This window comes from Sphaerodactylus townsendi, linkage group LG02 (genome assembly GCF_021028975.2).
Source record: "Sphaerodactylus townsendi isolate TG3544 linkage group LG02, MPM_Stown_v2.3, whole genome shotgun sequence".
Taxonomy (NCBI): Eukaryota; Metazoa; Chordata; class Lepidosauria; order Squamata; family Sphaerodactylidae; genus Sphaerodactylus; species Sphaerodactylus townsendi.
The window spans coordinates 78,972,872-78,996,176 of NC_059426.1; the positions used below are offsets into that span (position 1 = coordinate 78,972,872).

At 41.5% G+C, this 23,305-nt stretch overlaps 1 protein-coding gene across 4 annotated transcripts in view; it reads left to right on the forward strand.

Annotated features, from left to right (window-relative positions):
* AP2A2 (adaptor related protein complex 2 subunit alpha 2) overlaps positions 1-23,305 on the forward strand; it is a 68,086-nt gene that overhangs the window by 10,503 nt on the left and 34,278 nt on the right. For all 4 annotated transcript variants that reach the window (XM_048484198.1, XM_048484200.1, XM_048484199.1 and 1 more), the window contains exons 2-3: positions 6,386-6,454; positions 22,452-22,594. In XM_048484198.1, the coding sequence (XP_048340155.1) occupies positions 6,386-6,454; positions 22,452-22,594 (212 nt within the window). The remainder of the gene's footprint in view (positions 1-6,385; positions 6,455-22,451; positions 22,595-23,305) is intronic.

The following is a 23,305-nucleotide window of genomic DNA, read 5'->3' on the forward strand; positions in this document are numbered from 1 at the left end:
TTATCAGACTTGGCCTGGACTCTGGCACTTCAGTGTTGAATTGGGAGACACTGAAGAGAAATTGTACCTCACAGATGGCACAAGCAGCTGTCTGTGACTTTAAGCCATGTTTATACACCCCAGAAAGTTTTAACAGCTATAGATTTTGCTACAACTGAAAGTGATGAATGGGGAAGCAAAAGAGGGGAAGGAAATTTTCACTTTAGGTAAGCTTTTTCGTTAGGCTGGTTTCACTAGCATGCTGGGATACCATAGTATTTAATTGGCGTTCAATACAGTTTCTCCACCAATGTTTAATCTTTGGGAATGGTTTTTGCTTTTCCAGGGCTATGTAGTGGTAAAAATAGAACTTCATCTCCAGACCCATTTCTTTAAAAAAAAATAGGAGTACCTCCATTGTGAAAATGGTAGCTTTTATCAGTAGCCTAGCTTGGAAGCAGAATTTGAAGCTGCTTGAGTAGTCATGAATTTCCTTTTAAAAAGCTAACAAATGCATGGGATTGACCATTTTTTAATTTTAAAAAGGGAGCTCTAAATTACTGTAATCTACAGAGAGTGCACAATATCTCTACTGAGAAATTAACATTAACCACAAAGGCATGAAGGGAGCAGGTAGCTGAAAAGAATGTACTTTCTTGTGGGATTTTCTTGAAATTAAGCTATCATGTTATAATAAACCTGCTTTCCATCCATCTGGAAACTGTCATTTATGAACACGGTTCTCAGAGGGCAGAGTAAGGCATTTTGGATCCTCCATGTTGCTTAATGGTTCTTCATATAGGTAGATAGTCGTTGTTTATAGTTCTAAATTTATCCATGCTAAGTTGCTATGGTAGACTTTGCTTTTTAGTGGACAAAGACCACAATGATAAATATTGCAGTAGGGTCTTCAAGCACATTTCCTTTTTTTTAACATGAATCCTGTCTCTTTTGCGTATGTTGCAGGTGCTGTTTATTTATTGAAATGCTGTGGCTTTATAAGGGAGTGTCTTACTTTGATAATTATTGCTGGTTTGAGCTCTGTACACCAGCAGGAGGTTTGGTGATAACCACTGGGACACTTGTGACAAGAAACGGAGTCCGTTAGTACAGTTTTTTTGTTATCTGACACATTGGTTTAGGCTTCAGGCTTCCAGTAGAAAGTTTAAGTTGGAAAATAACGGAGTTGTTGCTTCAGCTACAGGAAGTTGTGACTTTTTGCATCTGAGATAAGAGTCTAGGTCCTGGGAGAAGGCAGTTCCTATCCTGACTTCTCTCTAATCTGCAAGGCCGAGAACAGTGAAGCCGCATTCCATCCAAATGGAAGATGAAATCATGAGCCTTGACGCCCACGAGAACTGTATGGGCTTTGTTGCAGATAAGCCCTCACCACCTCATCTCACTCAGTCACATGCTTAATAACAGAGTTACATAGTTAAATTACATCACCCACCATGGATCTGATTGGTCATATGAGCTTAGGCCCGCTGAGACCTTTGTCCATTTTTGATCAAGTTTTACTCTTGGTGAATTAAGGAACTCTTGGTGCCTTATTTGTGGCTCCTTGATCCAGCCTTGAATCTTTTGATTCCTTACCTGCTTTATGGATCAGACTGTCTGCCCATGCTGACTCTTGGAAAGAGTGGACTTTGAATGCTGGATTATTCTAGAGGGAAAGGGGCAGACAGCAAAACTGGTAAAACTGAACCAGTTCTATTACTGTGTAGTTAGTCCTTTTGATTTAGCCTTTGTATTTTAATCCCCTCTGTTCACTATTCTTTTTAGAAATATTCTTGCCCAATTTTAATACACCACTTTAATTTTATCTTAGTGCTTTGTCTTCAGGTCTAATTCCAGTACATAAGCCGACGTGGCTACCCCTACCTGGTTAATTGTTTTGTGAAACTCATGCTGAAAATGGCCTGCCTCCTAAGAGTCACTTTATTTATTGATTGATTGATTGTTTCGTTTTCTATACTTTCTTGACTTTAATCCCAGGAAGGTTGGAAGCTTGCCCTTTGTCTTTTGTCCGTTTGGGAAGTAAAAAGGGGCTGGTCACAGCTACTAAGACTCAAGGTTCTTTTGTGTGTGTTGCTACTGGCCCATCCCAAGAATCCCTTGGACTTCAGGTTATTGGCGCCTTGAAAGTGAAAGAATGCTGGGCTTGTTTAGTACACGTCCGGAGTGGTAGCTGCTTTTACTGCTCCCCAGCCCACCATCATCACTCTCTTGCTGGCAGTTTCCCCCATATTGCCATAGATGGGTAGAAAATTTCCCAGTTGTGTATTTTTGTGTGAAAACCCCCCGCTTATTTCCAAAGATTTATCGTTTTTATAAATTTTGCAGGAATGAATAGATGCCATCACCAAAACATTTTAGGCAAGCTTGGCAGTTTCAAATCTGTAATGCTTTCTCAGGAAATTACCCCAGGAGAATACATGCATCTTTTACTGATTTTGTATGTAGGGAGTGGGGAATAAAATCACAAATGCATAATGTAATCTACTTTCTAAAATAAAGTTATTAATTCACCAAATAGGTAGTTATTTGTGACAAGATCCAAAAATAATATTTTGGCTTTGGCTGTATGGGTCAAATCAATACCAGTTTGATGTGGAACAGACAAGTAATTTATGTGATGTCATTTTACATGGAAGTGAAATTGAAGTGACCCAGAGACCTCCACTGAAGAGAGCTACATTCCCTTGAAATAGACAAATAAACAACAATGTCCATGGCATAGCATGCACAGTACTTTGGGTGTACTGATTGAAGTACTAGCTAAAGTCGCTCTGAATTTTTAGAAGTATATTATTGCCTTAAATGATTTCCACAAAGCTCTGTATTTGTTTGAATATAATATTCAAACTATGCGTAATTATTTTTTTTCCTGAACAGGCTGTTTCACCATAAATACTTGTTGCTATTGGGACATAAAATTATCACAAGATAGTTTTAAAACTTTGTTTACTAAATGAGTCAAAACAACAGTTCACACTCTATTTAAGGCATCAGGAACATTGAAATGGAAAACGTTCCAGAAAACCCATATTACTATGTCATGCTACCACTGCGGCTGCCAGTGCCATAGAGAAGCAAGCTTCAATTCACCTGTTGTCTGTAGTAGCAAGGAGGAAAATAGTGAAGCACTGGGGGCTTAACTCACACATCGCACTCTTCCAGAATGCATCCCTGAGGCACATCATAGACTTATTCTGGAAACTCTGCATCTTCCAGGCATGTGGGCACTGGTTTGGATCCAAACCACCACATGCAGGGAAGAGGGGCTTAGACACCCCTTCCCCTCGGGCAAGATCTTGTCAACCTGAAATATCCACGGAAAGCCATATGTGCCCTATAAGGTGCTGCATGTGTAGTTTCCTTAGTTGAACAAATTGCACCCCTTGGAAAATGACGGATGGTGGTGGTCTGAGCCATGGTCCTACTTCCCATGGTCCTACTTCCCAATCTGGCCAGTGCAAGCCTGGGAAGCATTGAGCTCTTGAAATACACGTAGGGAAAATGGTTTGTAGTTGGCACCCTGGTTGCTGGGTGGTCTGTTTCTTTCATCTTCTTGATAATGTAGCAGCTACGATGGTGCTGCCACTCTTTGGGTGTACAACGGTAAAGTGGAGTCCTGTGAGAGAACTCTTGCGTGGGGTCCTCAAACCCAGAACCAAAACTGGGTCCACAATTAAAATATCTCACTGGAAGTGTATGAAAGCAAAGTGAGTTTCTAGTTTGACTTGCATGTTCAGAACGTGAAAAAAATGGACTCTTGACAAATATAAAAGTATACTGTGGTTTCAGGAATCTGGTTATTTTGCAGGGCATGAAATTGAATACATTACTCAGCATGAAGCTAATGTGTTCTTCTATGCATCTGACTTTGCTAATTCTGGCAACTTTGTAAAAAGGGGGTCACTGGATGTTTTTGGTTAACAAAATGGCCTTTGAAAGGAAGTGTGAGCAGGTCCTGTTAAATAGAATTATTCATGCTTGAAAGTCCAAGTTCTAATCTTCAGTGAAAAACAGTTGTTCTTGACACATGCATTTTTGCTTCCATTGTTCTGATGATGTAGAGAAATGGAGACAAACTGAGAATATTTGTAAAAATGATACATGTTTAACAGTTTGCTGAATGCTTGGTTTTCATCTGTAATCATGGCACAGTGTGTTTGTGAAAACATATTGTTTCTCTAGGTCCCGTCTCCCAACTCCTACAATAGTAGTTTCCCAGAATTGTGCTTTGTTTGGGCACAGATAAATTGATTTCTATTCTGTTTACTTTTAATGTAAAGTGAAAGGTAACTATTAGGAAGTGTCTCTTACTGGTGAACATATATTGTTCCAGTGATGCTTTTCACTTTTGGTGTTGGCAATGCATCTCACTAGTAAAAGACAGAAACACTGTTGTTATCACAATTGGTCAATAGAAAAGACTCAAAAGCCATAGTATAATAGGTAGGCCTAATAAAATAGTGAATACAAGTGTTGTATTTTTAAGAAACCTTCACTAACCTGGATGTCAAGAACAAAATGCGAGGGGGAGTTTGTGTTGGAGGAACCTGAAGTCTGTGTGAGATGTAATTAGATGGTGTAGTAATGAATGCAAGTGTGATTTTGACATGGTCCAGAGACTTCTGGGATGGAGAAGGGAGGGAAATGGAGTAGTTTTTCCTTGGAAAATGATAAAAGCCAGCAATTCCTCAGAATCCTTCCTTGCCCAATCGAGTTTGCCATTTCTGTTCATGGTGGGCAGCAAGAGGAAAAGCTTGGTAGAGGAAGAGATTAATGTTGGATAATGCGCAGGTGGCAAGTCAATGGAAGCCAGATTGGATAATATTACCTAGTGGTTGGAGAGCATGTAACAATCCCATTGACAGCAGAATCCCATTAAGGTAGTTGTCTATTAGTTAATAATCTTTCTGATGTAGTTATGCTGTCTGATCTTGTATCAAGCCAATTGTTTTAGTGGAACATCTTGTATTTTGAGAAGGGGGGTGGCCATTTCAACTGACTCCACCCCATCCTCTGCAAGCCCTTATTTTGTACCTTGTGCTATTATACTGGTCTCCGCGGGCTACAATAGGAGGAAGAAACACAAGATCATGCTCTGCAGTATCTGCTGCATGAACAGATCTTATTGGATATGGGATTTTAATTCAAAACATTTTAATTCCATTGTCCACATGTTGTAAGCAGTTCCAAACCAATTCTTGTAGTTTGTTCAATCTTGTTGAATGCATTTTGCTTGGGTTCTGACATCTGGCTTGGCATGGAACAAAATCAAGAGTATGTATAGTTATTGCTAAAAATAACTCTGAGTCATCTTCTCTGTAATTCCACCCACAGTAACTTTTTAATATTAAATATGAGTTAAATGTGATATGACATCCTACTTGGGTCCTGCCCTGTCCCAACCCAAATCATTAGGTGTTCCCTTTGGAGATGGGGAATGGTCAGCCTATTGCAGTGGTTCTCAACCTTCCTAATGCCGCGACCCTTTAATACAGTTCCTCAAGTTGTGGTGACCCCCAACCATAAAGTATTTATAAAATATAAAAAGACCGTTTTCCAAAGGTCTTAGGCGACCCTGTGAAAGGGTTGTTTGACCCCCAAAGGGGTCGCGACCCCCAGGTTGAGAACACTTGGCCTGTTGTCATGTATACTTTCTGGGAAATAATGGGCCTTTTCTGAGGTATGCGTGTCTGCAAGAGTAGGGAGTTGAAATTAACAGCCCCATCCACGAGGTCGGGTGCTTGGCTGCAGCTGGGCTGGGCTGCTGCTCCTATTGAGACTTCCTGGCGGTGTGGGGAGGCTTGAAAAGTGAAAAAGCCTCCCAGCTGCTGAAAAGCCCTCAATGGGCTGAATGGACTTATGCCACCATTTTGGTGGTGTAAGTCTGAGGCCCCGACCACCAGTGTCGTGCAGGCAGTGGCTGAGAGGAAGCCAACTAACGCTGGCTCCTCCCTCAGCCATGTCTACCCCACTGCTACTTTGCCAGTGGTGGCAACAGTCTTAGGATGCTGGTGCAGCATCCAATTCAGTATCCCACAGCCAGGGAGCAATGTGGCAGCTGCACGCTTGCGGATTTGCTCCTCCACCAGGGTAAGTGCCCCAGCATCACGCTGCTCCCACAGGTGAATCCTCCTTTCCTTAGGATGGATGTAAGATGTTGGAATCTTCTCATTTAAGGACTTGATTGCTTAACTGCTGCCAGTTTTTTGTACATCTTAACTCTTGGATATATTTTTGACTTCACTGCCAGTTTTAAGAAAGGGAATGTTCATGTTAAAAATTGTTTCTTTACTACTTTGCAGATTATCTTAGGGATTATAAGACTCCATATTATTATAGACAAAAAAGGTATTCCATTCTGATTTGGATTCTTCTTTGTTTTCAGGTAAAAGCAAAGAGGCAGAAATAAAAAGAATAAACAAAGAACTGGCAAACATTCGGTCCAAGTTTAAAGGTAAGTAGCTAGTGAATCAATATGAAGATTGCAGTGCAAAATAAAAATGTATATACTTTTTAAAAATAAAGTGATGGAAAACCTAAAGGTAACCTTTTCTAGACACAGACTGTGTTAATATATAAATATGTTTTTACATTGAAGCATTTCTGTTGGGTCAAGGTTCTGTTAGGCAGAATAACTCAAGTGAGAAATGTGTGTGGGGGTGGTATTTGAAGGGCTGAGCTTAAAGGAGCAGTTGCAGAGCTGTCTGTCTTGTTGAATTTTTATCATGAAATATGCTGCACACAGACATAGTTCTGGCACAAATGAACCATCCAGAGAGGGATGGCTTGCATAAAGCAGTCTGTTCCTGTCTATTCTTTTACTCAGGCTCTTTTTAACTTGCAAATACTCCTACAAACAACTCATTCCAGAATTTGTGGGATTTTCTGTTCTGGTTACAGACCGAAGAGGTAGAGACTCAAAGCAACAAATGGCAACAGTTCTTTAGATGTTCTGTCCCACCAAAGACTTTGGGTCAAAGAGCTTTTGAATTGGGTGTGTAGTACATACTGCTTTATGGTAGCTATCAAAGTATGGATATCTTTCAAAATCAAGGAAAATGTGTGTAAGACATAACAAAGATATATGTTGAACAGTTTGTGATTCATTAAAAAAATTAAATGTGAGTAACCATGTGTGATCAGACTTCCAAAATGAAGCAAAGTTTATTGTTAAAATTAAATGTATAATATACTTTTTCTTATAGTGTAGGTTAAATTAGATATATACAGGCTTTATCAGATTGTATATGTGTGTCTTTGACAGGTACTGTTTAGTTGATATATTCCTTGTCTTGGTTGCTACAAGACTTGCCCGGGAAGTTCTGAATAGTAGACAGAAGGTCTCTAACATACGAGTTAAGCACATTACATTTGTTTTGTAATCTCAAAAGTAGCAGGTAATGACTTAATTCCTGTTGTGATCCCAGTTTGCCTCCAGGTTAAGCTCTCTCATGTGGCTTTTCTTTCTTGAAAGAAAATGGGCTTAATCATGAGGAACAGAAAATAAAATGTGGCTGTTGTGGGTTTTCCAGGCTGTGTGGCCGTGGTCTGGTGATTATAGCTGCTTTCACTTACATTTGTGGCAGGCGTGGGTTATTGAGACATGCTTCTGAAGATGCCAGTTGATTCTGACCGTGAAAGCCTTCAACAATACGTGAAAATTAAAAAGTTTTGTCAGCTTTAACTGCTGGTTCTTATTGACAAGGGTAGAATCTGAAAGGAATTGCAAGGGTCACTTCATTTTCCCTCCCCCACAATTTCTTCTTTCTGACCTCTGGGTAGCTGCCATGTCTTCTGCCCTTTCCCAGCTTGCTTCTCTCCTTCCCACTCACTATCCAACCTTTCTCCCCAATCTTCAACTTTATTTTCTTACTTGATTTATGTCCAACTTTCTCCCCAATGGGGGCCCAAAGTAGCTTACATCATTCTTCTTTCCTCCATTTAGTCCTCACAACAATCCTGTGAATAAGAGTAGGCTGAATAAGTGTCTGGCCCTAGGTCACCAAGTAAGTGACCTAGTCTGAAATGATGTACCACACTGGCTCTCAACTTTCTCTACTTCCTCCCCCTTCATAACCTTTCTCTTGGAAAATCAGGTCAAGTTGTAAAAGTCTGACAGCAGCAAGTTACTCAGATAACTTGTGTGGTGGCCACTGTTGGGCCCAGCTAAGTTGCACAAATAGTACATGGGGTGTTGGGTCCAGGCAAGTTGTGTGGTATCAAGCCATAGTCACTGCTACACTGGGTAAGTTGTGCAATTGCCCTGAGGTTGCTTATGGACCTGGGCCCAATGAGTCCTCCCTCCAGGGTATGAGGGAAGAAGAGCAGGTGTGAACTGAGGCCCAGATAGCCTTGGAAGGGCTGTGCCCCCTCCTCCTCCCCCTTTTACTTACAGAGGCTAAGGTTTGAAGGGTGACAATATGGTAATCCATTTTTTCTATTATTTTGGCATTTTTAAAATCCCCCAATATATTTAGATTTTGGATTTTTCTGCAAACCTGGGGTGTTTCCCATGTCTGTAGAAGATCTACCTTGTCTGTTCATGGCTGCTATCTCTGGATTTAAGTTATCATTGGTGAATATGTTGAAAGTTAGATATATGGCTGTATTGGCTGAAAGTGAAAATGGGAAATTTGTGTACCCATTTCAGTGACATCTGGTTGACAATCTTTTTATGTTAAAGTGCTTTTATGTTAAAGTGTTTGAAGATGCTTTTTGCATCATGCTGGGCAACTTCTGTGAAGTACAGGGCAACGAGAAGACACTGGAGTACTCTCATTGGGAAAAGAAGACTTTTTAAAAAATGCTGTTTAGGAAAGATAGTGGTTTAACTTCTGATAGTGGTTTGTCTGCTGTTATCAACTGAATATGGCATTGCCCTTCTTGGAAAAGAAAGCTGAACTTCAGTTAGTGATTAACAAGCTGTTTCATGGTACATGCTCCTGTCTCTGTGGCATGTTTATACAATACTGTTTTTTAATCACTTGCATTTGGCCTATATATTGCAGCAACAAAGAACAAATTTCATGTAGGCAGTGTGTTCTTTTTAACCTAGATAAAACATCAGAATTTCATTTGTGGCCTCTAGGTTGTCACCGTTCACTTTGGCCATCTCAGTAATGGAAATGATTCTGAAAACATGAGGGCTTTAATGTCTCAATTCAGAAAGCTAAATCAAACCAGTTTGTTTGTGGCTTCTGACACATCTGACACATTCAGATATTTGCATTTAAGGCTTAATCAGAATTTTAGTTTCTTACCATTGTAATATAGCAAAATAACTGTGGTATTGTCTTTTCTGATTGGCAATGGTCTCCAGAGTCTCAGATCTTTTACCTGATTGTTTTAACTGAAGTTGCCAGATTTCTGTACCACTGAGCTACAGCTGCTCTCCCAATGCGTTTACACACATTAACTCAACTAAAAGGTGTGAATCAGTTGTGGCTTTCTTGTTGATGATGTATTACACAGGGCCACAACAACTGAAGAGAGCCAATCAGATGTAGTAGCTAGGGTATGAAAAAAGGACTAAGAAGACCTGATTCAAATCTCCAAGCTATGAAACTAACAAGTTAACTCACCTTAGTTTACTGAACAAGTTCATTCTGAAAATAAAATGCAGAAGTGAAGCATTACGTAGGTGGCTTTGAAGAAGAGTAGAATAAAAACTAGGTAGACCTTCTTGCACCTAATCTGTGTGACTCAAGTAATCAAACTATTATCTTGGTATTTCGAAAAGATGAGTGATGGACTAGCAGCTGTCTTCTCGGATTGTAAACCTCTTAAATTCTTGGCAAAATACTGCCTGAAGTGGAGGTTTTTCCCCCAAAGTTAGTTAAAAGACAGACAAGATATTGGAACCTATTTAATTTTTAGACTTCTATGGGGACATTTTCAAAAACTGACTGACTTGTTAGGCTTGCAAACATGAATCATTTTACCAGAAATTCAGAACTGGGAACAGCCATTCAAGAGATAGAAAATATCAGGAAAAGGCATTCAAATACTTTAGTTCTTGTTTACCAGAACACTGTGGTCCCACCTTACATCGTTGTACTTTGTTCGATTCTGAAATAGTTGAGAACTCCAATGGAAGATGGTGACACGCCGTAGGGGCACATAAAATTGGACCCCTGGCCCAAACTTCACCAAACTTGGGCTTTTTTCTGAGGAGACTCATCTGCAGCTATCCTGCAGATTTTACCTTGAAAAACAAGCCCCCACCCCAATTTCCCATAGACTCTGATGGGCAATGTCACTCCTGAGCATCCATGGGAAAAAGCTTCCACCATTGACTTCAGTGGGAGAGGGTTATAGGGTGGGTTATAGGTAACTGTTTTGCTTTCAATGGGAGATCTTTAGAGGGCTTGGGGGAAGATTGTTTTTAAAGGTACAGGCACCAAATCTGCAGCACACCTGCTTAAGATCCTCCTCAGAAGAACCCCCAAGTTTAATGATATTCAGGTTGGGGGATCCAATTATGTGAGCACCCAAATGGAGGGAAATTATGTGCCTGTAAAATTGTGCCTTTCCCAAACTTCACTGAACTTTGGGGTTCTTCTGAGGAGAGTTACCGCAGCTATGCTGGTGCTCCTTGAAAAACACCCCCCTGTACTCTGCAAACATTTCCCACTGAGTGCAGTTGGAGTTACCCCATCCTCCCATTGTTTCAAATGGAGGAAAAAAACAACCTTTTCCCCCCTCCAGGGGAAAAACAAAGACATATCTTCGAGCAACCACAGGTCCACAGGTCCACACTTCCCACACCACGAACCAACAAAAGCCCAACAGAACCATACCAGAACTTAATCCAGCAGAATCAGAAGCCAACAAATTGTGAAGCCTAGCAGAGCCAATATTAAAACAACACAGAAAAACAGAATAAGAAAAACAAGAGTGCACTTTTGCCAGCCCAGATGAAGCTGAAAGCCAATTCAGTGCTCAGGTGCCACAAACCTAGGCATGGTCTGGCAGCACAAGCCCAACAGAACATCTAACCACAAGTCACACAGATAACTGAAGGTGTGAGTATACTTTTGCCAGCTCAGATAAAGCCACAGGCCATTTTCCCAAAGAAGGAAGGCCTCAGAAAGTGAGTGGGAGGGGCTTCTGTGTGCACCCTGATCCTCTTCTCTCTGCAGATTCAAACATCATCAAAGCCGCAGAGGTTGAATCTTTGGTACTGTGATGGCCTTTCATCACTGGATCTCCTTTTCCCACCACCCGCTCCTGCACAAAAGAATGTAAGGCAGAAACACACCTTGATTAGCTTCACTATTTGTGACATTCCTGTGGGTTGTGCTGGTTTCTTTTTGACACACTGGTCTGTATCCTACTGCATCCATATAATCTCCAACAAGATGAAGAACAGTTTGGGTACAGCTGCATAATTTTCAGCATGCAGTTTTGGTTTGGGGTGGCTGGCCAAGGATCAAGGATCATTACCTGCACTATCACCATGTGCCATATAGCTGCTTGGGTTTGGTGGAGGCTGTTGGGTACAAGTGGATTTGGAATGGCATCAGGGATTGGGAAGGGGATTGCCAATCAAATTGGGAAACTACCCTGCTCCTTCTTTTTTCTGACTTGTTCATTTTGGGAAGAGCATTTTGCCTTGACTGATTTTGAGGGGATGCAGGCACAAACACTTCAGTCAACAGCAAAGTCCAGAACTGGTTAGTTGAATACAGTTATGTTCACTTGAGGAAGACCAACTTCACAGCACAGAAGAGAGATGTAGGCTGAGAATGCCACCTAGATGGGAAAAAATGAACTTGCTTTGCACACTCATCAGAGGGCAAGGCAGGAGCCTCTGGGCCACAAGAGAGAGGTTCAGCCAGACTGACTCATTAATGGCTCAGTAATTCAGCGAATTCAATTTGTAAGGCTCTGCAACATTAGTGCCATATCCTCTCTTGTGCGCCTTGTCCTCCCAGGGGGCTAAGTGCCATCCGATGAGCTCCAAGGTCATCTCAGCAGTTTCCCTGGGAGGACACTGCCTAGCTGGGGAGGTGAAGACAAAGCAGCAGGGAAGCTACTTCCACCCATCCTCCTCTTCTCCTAGCAACTTGCCCCTTTGGGATTGCATATGTTGGAGACACTGGGAGAGCTCTTTTCTCCAACATACAAGCCCCTTGGCCCACTCAGCGGTCTTGCCCTTGATTCTCTGTCACACATGGTTAAACAAAGCCTTCAGAAATAAAGCCATATCGTCTATTCTTTGCACTCCTAGAAAGGTTTTGCTTCATAGCATAGTGCAACTCTGTGCTGTATGTAGTTGTGCTGCTGCAGCAAAATGAATGCATTGAACATAGTGCAAGGAAGCATTTCAGTTGCCAGAGGTTAAAGATCTTCAGCCACGTAAATGTGAACATTAGCTTTAAATACTTGATTTTAAATGTTAATTATGCCCTTAAAGTGATAGTTACTTAAACATCATATCTAAGACTTTGAAAATGAAGCCATTGTTTCTGAAACCTACTGGCTTTCTGGTCTGATCATGAAACTCTTTCATTTATTAACATGCAAGAAGCCCAGTTTTGCCACACAGTGTATACTTTAGAGCAACTCACAATAAGTCCCAGTTTTGACCACTGTTCCCAATTGATTGATATATAGACAGATATTTATAAATATGATATATATTTTTGAAACATCGCAAGTAAGGATGTTTACACCTTATTTTTAGATATATAAGCCTTTAATTTTTTTTAAGTAGTCCACTTGGGACATATGCATATTTTCTTGCTTCTGGCATCCATCCTCCAATTTGAGAATCTTATGAATCACATCCCTAGAAATCTGTCATTTGATAAAGCCACTGAAGTCTGTAATCAGAGTACCCAATCTCTTTTTATTAAATAAGTAGCAGTGGGGATTTGCATTTCAGAATGGCCACTGAACCTTTTTCTCAGACTTGTTCTTTATTCAAAATTATCTCTACCTGCAGTAGAAAAGAGATGAGACTTGTACCGCTTCTCCCCTCTGTGGGGAGGGGTTATTGTAAGCAAATGGCTGGCAGAGAAGGGGCCAATTGCTACTTCCAATTCTCAGTAAGCAGCTTCTTGCAGTGTTTTTTTTTCCAGGTTGAAAGAAAATTATGTGTGACCACATGCAATGCACAGTCTGGTTCTAAAGAATTTTCTAATTCAGAAGCTGGCCATTATTTCTCAAGTGAAAAATTCCTTTGTAAGTTGAAATATTTTTTGCAGGAGAATTACACTGCTGTTACTGAGTACTGTTACTAAGTTCCAGACAGTTGCAGCAAGTGTACATCATTTTTGTTTAGAGTTAACTTAATCAGTGGCTGATTAGGCACTCCATACTTGATTTCAAACTGTTGGGGTTATAAAAATAACTTGGATTTTCAGAAAATGAAAATGCATATTCATCTAACAGTTTCTTCCCTCCTGGTAACTGAGGACATAATTTTAATGAATGAATACTTCCAGTATTCCTAGGGAGGAAGTTGATTGCAGATTTCTGTTGCTGCCATATAGGAATGTCCACCATGTCACTCAGTTTAGAAACTTTCATAACCACATAAGCAGTCTGTGAGAAAAACCTACTCAGAAAAGTTAAACAAGAGTTGCAGGGGATGTAACAAACTGACATTGTTAGAAGGAAAATACAGTGAAGAAAAGTAAAGATAAGTCTCTTGCTCCAATTTCCACTTTCCATATGGCCCACTTCCACTTTGTCACATCCCCTCAATGTGGGGCCCATGAGCCCTGAGTCTGCCATGCCTGAGGGCCCTTCATACAGCTTCAGATCAGGCCATCCTGGATCCTTTCCCACCCTAAGATGGCCTAGCTTCTGGCTTGCTCTGGAGATGGGGCCAGTGAGAATTGTCCTCGCTGGCCCTCCAGACCCTCAAGCTTAAATCACCTCTCTCATTTCCTCAAGCCTGCAACCTCAGCCTCCCTGGCCAGATCCTGGTCCTTTAGATGGGGCTGCCCTGCCCTTTCTGGCTCAGCACTGGATAGACCTGCCCCATTCTGGGCTTGAGCGTCTGCCTGGATCTTCCCTGCGATGGACCTGTCCACAACAGAACATCCCTGGGGCGGACAGTGAGCCTGGTCAATTGACCAGGAGCAGCAGTAGCGTAGGAGGTTAAGAGCAGGTGCACTCTGATCTGCAGGAACTGGGTTTGATTCCCAGCTCTGCCACTTGAGTTGTGGAGGCTTATCTGAGGAATTCAGATTAGCCTGTGCACTCCCACACACGCCAGCTGGGCGACCTTGGCATAGTCACAGCTTTTTGGAGCTCTCTCAGCCCTACCCACCTCACAGGGTGTTTGTTGTGAGGGGGGAAGGGCAAGGAGATTGTAAGCCTCTTTGAGTCTCCTATAGGAGAGAAAGGGGGATATAAATTCAAGCTGCTCTTCTTCTTTTCCTCCTCCTCCTCCTCCTCCTCCTCCTCCTCCTCCTCCTCCTCCTTCTCCTCCTCCTTCTCCTCCTCCTTCTCCTCCTCCTTCTCCTCCTCCTTCTCCTCCTCCTTCTCCTCCTCCTTCTCCTCCTCCTTCTCCTTCTCCTTCTCCTTCTCCTTCTCCTTCTCCTTCTCCTTCTTCTTCTCCTTCTTCTTCTTCTTCTTCTTCTTCTTCTTCTTCTTCTTCTTCTTCTTCTTCTTCTTCTTCTTCTTCTTCTTCTTCTTCTTCTTCTTCTTCTTCTTCTTCTTCTTCTTCTTCTTCTTCTTCTTCTTCTTCTTCTTCTTCTTCTTCTTCTTCTTCTTCTTCTTCTTCTTCTTCTTCTTCTTCTTCTTCTTCTTCTTCTTCTTCTTCTTCTTCTTCTTCGTCATGGCCCCACTGTGAGGGCTGCCTACCGCCTCTGGATGCTTTGGCCTATTGTGGGGCCTGCTTGGTGCAACCTGACCCATCTTCCCTTAGTTGGTTGCCACTGGCAGCTAACCAGCTCTTTGTCGCCTGGTGCCCCTAGTAAGGACTCTCCCAGGATGGGGTGGTCCATGGTGCTAGGGGAGGGAGTCTGGAGGCTCCAAGCTCCGTGTTGGAATTTGGTTAAATATGCATCGGCCCAGCCCTGTGTGCGAGTGCAGTAAAGGAGCTCCTGTAGAACAACTTGTTATAAAATGTTCCGTGCCTGATGACATGTATACTTCTAGAAGCAAGTATGTTTAACAGACCAGTAAGCGTCTAGTTCAGTTTAACGAAGATTTTCCAAGGAAAGACTGACTGTTTTGACTTAGTCACTGTGCTTGAGATGTGCTGACTTGCATTCTTTTGTTTTTTCCTGTTTCTCCTAAATTGCTTGAGTTTCACAAATAGTTTCACAAATAGAGCGGGTGAGATGCAGTTGTGTCAAGGTTATACTTCCAGTTGTTTTGTGGGTCTCAAATTGTGAAGTTTTTGGAAGAGTTTATACGTTAGGCAGGTTAGTGTATTGAGATTTATTATAACATTTATCTTTAGAATATGTTAGGTGATTCTTTCAAGACAAACAACAAAGCTTGATGTTCTTGATTATATAAAAATTGGAAAGACCAGAAAAGAACTATTAGGTGTAAAATAAAATCCTTTTTTTTTTGGTCTGTCATTCACATAGCCATTGCTGATGTCCTTGAAGCAAAGAATTTGTTCAGTCTTCCAAAACCAGTGTAAATTATGGCCTGTTGTAAGGATTGTACAGGAGAGTGGTCCCGAACTACAGCTGCAGAGTTGGAATCTTAACTGTAACAGCAGATGCGGCTGGCAGTTGCTTAACGGCTTTGACAACATTGAACATCAGCATTGATCAGCCAGCACTGCTACTATTTTGGCTGAACTAAGCCATAGAATGGCTTAGAATGCAGATACTCCTTTCAAAACTATCCCTTCTTTCTGTAGCAGGTAGTACTGAAGAACCTTATATTTCACCTGCTTTTTCAGCCTTTTCAGTATTTGCATTCTGGTTTAAGGAACTGATGTACTGGTTCATGCAAAAAGTTTGTGTGTTCTTAGTTAAAACATATTAAACTCAGTAGGGCCTGTCCTCAGCTTCCCCCTAAGATTAGTTGGTCAGCTATAGAATAGCAGAGCCTTCAATAGCTGTCAGAATTTAGGGTGAGCATGTATGTCCTCTGCAAGAAAGTTGCAGCAGATTCGCCACTGAATGCATCTGAAATCTCAAAATTTAATGCTGATTAGTATTTGTGGGGTACCAGTGCGAAGGACAGGGTGTTTATATTCTGTGGCTGTGCTCCCCTATGAAAAGCTTGACCTGTGAAAAGCTCACTTGGCCCTCATTTGCAGATTAGTTCTTCTGTTTTGCTTCTCTGACAACATATGTAAGGCATCATGACATCTCTTCTCCAAATGTAACTTTAGAATTCCAGAGTTTGCTTCCTCTAAGTCCCAGTAAAAGGAAATTGCTTTGTGTTGTTTCTCGTTATGTCCAGATTTTGGAGCTAAAACTCTCAACTTTTTAGTCAACATATAAGTATTGCCTGGTGTGCGTATATGCATTTGTTCTGAAATACGAGATACATGTAAAACTTGAAGGCTTTGTTTTAGGATGCTGAAATTTGTATGTAAAACATAAAGATTGCAGACCAAAGTATATAGAAGAGAATCTATGGCAGATTCCGCATGGACCAAAAACAGCGGTGCGAAAATGGTGTAAACCATAAACCTTTTACACCGTTTTAAACCATTTTACGCCATTTTCACACTTCTGTTCTCCTGGAGGCGACTTAGGGCATCTTGGATGGGTAATTTCCTTCCCTTGTCCAGAGAGGCAGGATGTTGATTACCCCTCTGGGATCCGTGGTTCTGCATTTCTCTCTGTGCTTATAGTAGAATTCTTTCAATATCTTCTTGATATATGGAGGCACTAGGAATTATTCTTTTGGGGAAGGTACCAAATGAAGTTTGTGTTGGGTTCTGCCAAGCCACGTATAAAAGATGTCTTTGAAGTTGGAAATGTACAAAAAAAAAGGACAATGTAAAACCATACCTTATATTACTGTATCATGCAGCTGACCAAACAAAATAATCATGCACTGTTTCTGAGAGATGCTCTACCTTGGAATGTGGCAACTATGTAACGGTGGGGAAGTTCCACAGTGGTAGAGCCAAGGTGCCCTAGCAAGTCTGAAGTAGTTTGTTGAACCATCATGCCAGTCCTGAATGATTAGTGTAAATCAAAAGGAAAAAGACTGATGTATGGAAATCCTAAGGCATTAAGGCCTCCATCTGAGTGGTGTCTGGAAGACAACAAGGATGGTACAACTGTAGTGAAAAGGTAACGACCTGCATTAGCACGTGGATCATAGACTTTTGTATCAACTGGAGCTCTAACTGAGACAAACTTTTTCATTCTATCCAAACGAAGGATAATAAAGGATTTTGGGCCATAGTTTCTAGCCACACACGTGCAACTACTCCAGCTGTAACGGTAGATCCCCGAGCCTGGTATAGTTACTTCCAAGACCTTTATACTGTAGATAAGGATTCTATAGACTTAGCCCAGTCCGAAACTCTCACAACCCTGCCTTGCTGGGACCCCGTCTCGGCAAATGAGATCACAACTCTAATTGAACAGCTCAAATCTAGGAAGGCTCCTGGCCCGGATGCCCTACCACCTGAGGTTTACAAATGCTTCGCTGAATGGTGGGCTTTCCTATTAGCTTTGCTTTTCACTACTGTGAATAATATAGTTAAAATACCTGATGCTTGGACTAATGCCATCCTTGTCCCTATTTATAAAAAGGGCGACCCAACAATTCCCTCTAATTATAGGCCCATTAGTTTGTTATCTATTGCAAGTAAATTATATGCTAAATATCTATCGAACAAACTGACCTTATGGGCCAACGAGAATAAGATCATTGGACCGGAACAAATCGGGTTTATCAAAGGGAAATCTACACTAGATCATGCCATTCTTCTGAATACAATGATAGCCAAGTATGTTGCAGGGGGTAAATCCCCTTTGTATGTTGCCTTCTTGGATCTCAAAGGGGCGTTTGATTCAGTGAACAGAGAACTCTTATGGGAAAAACTTACGGTAATGGGTATTGATGGTAGGCTGCTTGCTCTTATCAAGGCTTTATATACAAATACCACCCTTCAAGTGAGATGTGACCCATCGGGAAAATTAACGCCAAAAATCCAATCCTTTAAAGGTATTAAACAAGGCTGTGTTTTGGCCCCCTTGTTATTCAATCTGTTCATTAATGATCTGTCCCCTGATCTAAAATCGGTCAACTCACCTTGCCCCAGCTTTGGTAATGTGACTCTACCACTACTTCTATTTGCAGATGATGCATTATTACTCTCTAGAACGAAGAGGGGTCTAAATTCCTTGTTATCCAAATGCAGTGATTATTGTACACGGAATTCTTTATCCATCGACCCTGCTAAATCTAAGGTGGTTGTATTTGCTAACATTTACAAACCCAGCAGATGGATGTTAGATGGTGCATTGGTTGAACAAGTCAAGTTCTGCAAATATTTAGGAATCGTTTTCCATCATAAAGCCTGTTGGTATAAACACAGAGACCTAGCCATGACAGCTTGTAGGGCTACTGTGGTGGGTGTGAGAACTTTTTCTTTACGAAAGGCAATAGGTTTATCCCTGCCGCAGTTAGAGTCTTTAACATGAAAGTGATTCCTCAATTGCTCTATGGAATCTCCTTGTGGATTAATGCTTGGAGCCAAAAAGTTGAAAGGATTCAGTCAGCCTTCTTATACAGAATATTCGGAGTGCCACATTGCATTCCTTATGCTGCGCTCTGTTTGGAAGCGGGACAGCATCTGCTGGTTACAAAAGCTTGGCTGGCCACCCTTAAGTTCTGGGTTCGCCTGTGCTTTAATTCGGACACTTATCAATCATATCCTCCCCCAGCTCCATGGATCTAAGTGGTGGCGGGCAGTTGAAATTAAAATACTTTCCCTGGGATTCTCCTGGGAGTCTTTGCAAATGCTACCTCCTTCCGAACTCTTTTTTCAACTAAAAAGGCGACTCCTTGACCAGGAGCTACAAGTTCTACAAGACCAAGCACAAAGTAACTGTTCCCCCTTCTTTTTCAACATCAAATTCGAAACCAATCTGATGGTAGACTATCTGAGTATACTCCAAGAGCCCAAGCTTAGATGGGTATACACAAGGGCTCGTTGTAATTCCTTCCCTTGTTCTGTACTCCAAGGGAGATTTCTTAAAATTGACTCGCAAGAGCGGAAATGCCCCCACTGTACTATAGTGGTGCAGTCCATGGAACATATAATGCTTAACTGCCCCAAATACGAAGAAGCTAGGGCCAGGCTTTTGACTCTCCTTTCTGCTAAGTTTAAGGAATACTCCTTGCTGGGAAGGTTGCATTCCTACTAAACAACTCTTCTTCTGTGATTTTAAATTCTGTAGCTAGGTTCCTTTTAGAAACTTTGGAATAATACCTGTGGTGGTTTTATGTATGGAACATCTGTCTGGATAATGCTGGTTGTTATATTGGTTTTATGCCTAATAAAGGTTTTATGTATGTATGTGCCAACTGGAGCTTGTGAAACTAATTTTTAACTGGTTATTATCTGCAAAGCCCTTCATGACCTTAGACACACCTATCTGCAGGACTGACTCTTGCTGTGCTCCACTATGACAATTTTCTGAGTAAAACCTTCTGAAGGTACCACCCTTGAAATGGGTAAGGTTGGTAGCTGCCTCTACACGCACGTACTCTGTTGTGACCCTCACCGTGTGGAATGGCTTCCCATTGATGAGATCAAGAATGCTTCTACGCTTCAATCATTCTTCAATGTGTAAAACAGACATGTACAGGAGGCCATTTTTAAAAAGGGAGTAGAGCTCTAGTACAATGAAATAATCCAGGTGGTTACTTACATAAATGGATAACACTGTGTATTATCTTGCTCCTTCCATTTTCTGCATTGTTTCTGCATGGTATTCCATATCTTTTATTTGCACTGTGTTCCTTTTTTGTAATCCTAGTTCTATTACATTATTTGTAGAATGTTTTATGGTATCTGAATGCATTGCTTTATATTTTATAATCTGCCTTGTGTCTCAGCAACTGTTTTATACTATAGAGACTGAGGCAGTTGCACTTGTCTTGAAGGAAAGAATCTCTTAGGATTAAGCAAAGATGTTCCAGTCATAAACCCATCCCCTGCAATGTTCTTCCTCACCAGTTACATTTGCTGTGTAGCGAGAAGGATATTTTTATTCATGCAGCCAACTTCAGTCAGCAATCTCTTATATGTTTTCAGGAAGAGAAAAAGTGCCACAAGGCAGATATGTTCCCATTTGTCTACAGTTGCATTATTAGCCTTACGTAACAGCTTGCTTATTGAATTCTTACTGACCTACTGTTTATGAAACTGCACCCAGATTTAGCGGACGGACTATTGAAACACATTGGTTTGAATGTTAAGGTGCTGTTCTGTCTGCACAGCACCAGACCCTCTGACAGAATAATTTCTCCATCTGCAGTCAAGGGGAGGGAGAGCTTTCCTGATTCCTCCCTCTTGTTGCAGACTTCCAACTTGCCCCCCCACCCAAACTTCTGTACAAGAGCATAAAGTTGGTGGGACCTTAAGCTACAGCTAGAGGTGGGAGGAAAGCTGCCTTACTTTAGCACAGGTATGGTAAACTAATTTGTTATGAGAGCCGGATGTGACATAAATGTAATTTGGTTGAGCCAAGCCTGGGTCGGGGGCGCTGCCTTGGCTGGTGAGCCTCCAGCAGGCTCACCATCCCAGATCAGCAATGGAGGTGAGTGTGGTTGCCTCAACAGGGAGAGGTAGTTGGCACGGGTGGTGGTAGCTCCCACAGCTGGTGATCCTGCAGCGGGCTTGTCAGCCCAGATTGGCACTGGGGGAGATGGTTGGTATTGGGAGGGGGGTGTTCCTGTTGGTGAGCACACAGTGGGCTTGCCAGCCTAGACCGGGATGGGGGGTATGTGTGGCTTGCTAGACCTGATTTGGTAGTGGGTGGGTACCTGGACTGGTGAGTCTGCTGCAGGTTTGCCTGGCTAGATCAGGAGCCGGAGATGGGGGGAAGGTGACTCGGGGGGCTGATAAGCCCTCTCAAGTGACTGGATCCACTTGACACCCTTGTTCTATTACGACTGCTGCTGTGTTAATTAGAACCCAACTTTTGTTGATATAGACAAGCAAAACATAATTTGCGTTTGTTCTTCATTGGCCTTCCAAACTCTTGTGCTTAAGGTGGATTCTCACATGGAGTTTCAGGCTTATTTTAGTTTGCTGGAATGTCAAACGCTACAGCAGCATCTCATGCAACTCTGGTGAGTACCAGTTACAGCCATCACAGTGCAATCTGAAGGACTTTGCTGGAAGTTTAGACACGTTCTGAGTAGGGTAGGACTACTATTTATTCAACAAGAAAGCTTGTTAATCTAACTTTTGTCTGGTTCACATTGCATACAGATTTGATTTTGTAAAGTTATCACTTTTGATTCTCATTCCATGAGGCAAGATTGTGCTGCAGAGGGTTAATCCACTGTGCTTTCCTGGAGATGATGCATTTGGATAGACAGCGCTCATCATAATAGACTTGAATAGATTGAGAACCTTTTTTCTTCAAAAGTGATTGGCAAATTTCTTTAGTACTTCGTTAGCTTTTAGGTCCGAGATGTGGTCTAGTTCAAGGCAATAGTATTGCACTCTGAAAACATGTACATTTGGTCTGCATTTTATTTTAGTGTCTGTTTCTGTGTTGTACTTTTTAAGATGGAAAACAAGGACAAGCATGACTGAAAATGTTACATAATGCCTCATATACAAATACTTTTAACAGGCAGAATCATTTCCCATGTATCTGTTCACCCTGTCTCAAGAGTATCAATTTATTCATGCACTAGATTTTAATATACTAAAGTTTCCAGATCTGATTAAATGACAATTCTGAGAAGAATTTATTTATTTCACTAAGGCTGAGAGCACTGTTGCAGACACCTATTTTGAAAGCTGATCAGAAAAAGTATCCTTCCATGCTACTAATACCCACCCTCAGGTCGCCACGTTGCCCTTCATTACTGTCCCTGCTTATGTAGCAGAAATTTCCTAGGATCTGTTGTTTAGTCTTTGTCATTAATAGAACAATTGGTCAGATGTAGCTACACTTTTTATAGGATTTATGCTGAAAATGGGAGTTACAAGACAGAATACTGTGTATAATGCCAGGACAAACAAGTGGGAAGTAGGCTAACACACAAAACTGGACAGTAATGTAGGGCACTTTATAGGCTTTGGAATATCCCACAGTTAGGGAAAGATGGGTTGTGTTGCTTGGGTAGAAAAGTGTTGATCAGCACTTTCTATCTAGTTCTCAGGGAGTTGTAACTGAAAAATCTCCACTTCCATTCCCAGTGGAATATGAATACATTCTGCGTGTTTGGTAATAGTGTCCTATAGTAGTGGTATGTGTTTGTGGCACAGTTTAAGTATTTATATTTTTTATTTGACACCCATTTCTCACTAGGTGATAAAGCCCTTGATGGCTACAGTAAGAAAAAGTATGTCTGCAAGCTGCTTTTCATCTTCCTTCTGGGGCATGATATTGATTTTGGCCATATGGAGGCTGTGAATCTACTCAGTTCAAACAAATACACAGAGAAGCAAATTGTAAGTAATGCCACACTTGTGTTGTATTTCTAAAAGTTCTGCTCTCTGTCTAACCTGTAAATGATTTATGAGACAAAGAAGCTGTTTCCTTTTTTATTTCATCAGCACATACAACTGAGAAAGATAGTAGCAACTTGTGCTTAGTCAGGTTTATTAAATCCCCACTTGCGTTTCTGCTTGTGTGAGATTTTATGCAAATAATATCTGAACACAGTAATATTTAGGGAGGCAAATGCCAGGTGTTGCAGAAAATCTTATACAAGCGGAGCTGTCCTACATCCATTTATGTTTCTGCTCATGGATCTCAAGATTGGAGCCATGGAATAGGTGGCTTGTGTAAGTATTTTAAGGTGGATCTCATATTATGGTTTGATAGTGAAAGTGGGTCACTGAGCCTGGAAAAATTAAGGGCCATTGCTGTACCACAGTGCTTCAAGAGAACTTCTTCCAAGTGCCTGCTGCTCTGTCTAAACTCCCATATGGCCAAAACCCACCCACTGAAAAGGATACAGTTAATATGTTTAGCTATATTCTTCAACATTATTGTTTGCTAAGTAATAAGATCTCACCAGAGCTGCATACAACAGGTCTGTGTGGTTTTTTTTATGGTAGTCCAAATTGAAGAAGACAGCATCTGCACAGACTCTTACTTAACCTGTTTCTACCGATTCAGCAATCACTCAACAGGCAAAGGGCAGGGCCGCCACCTTG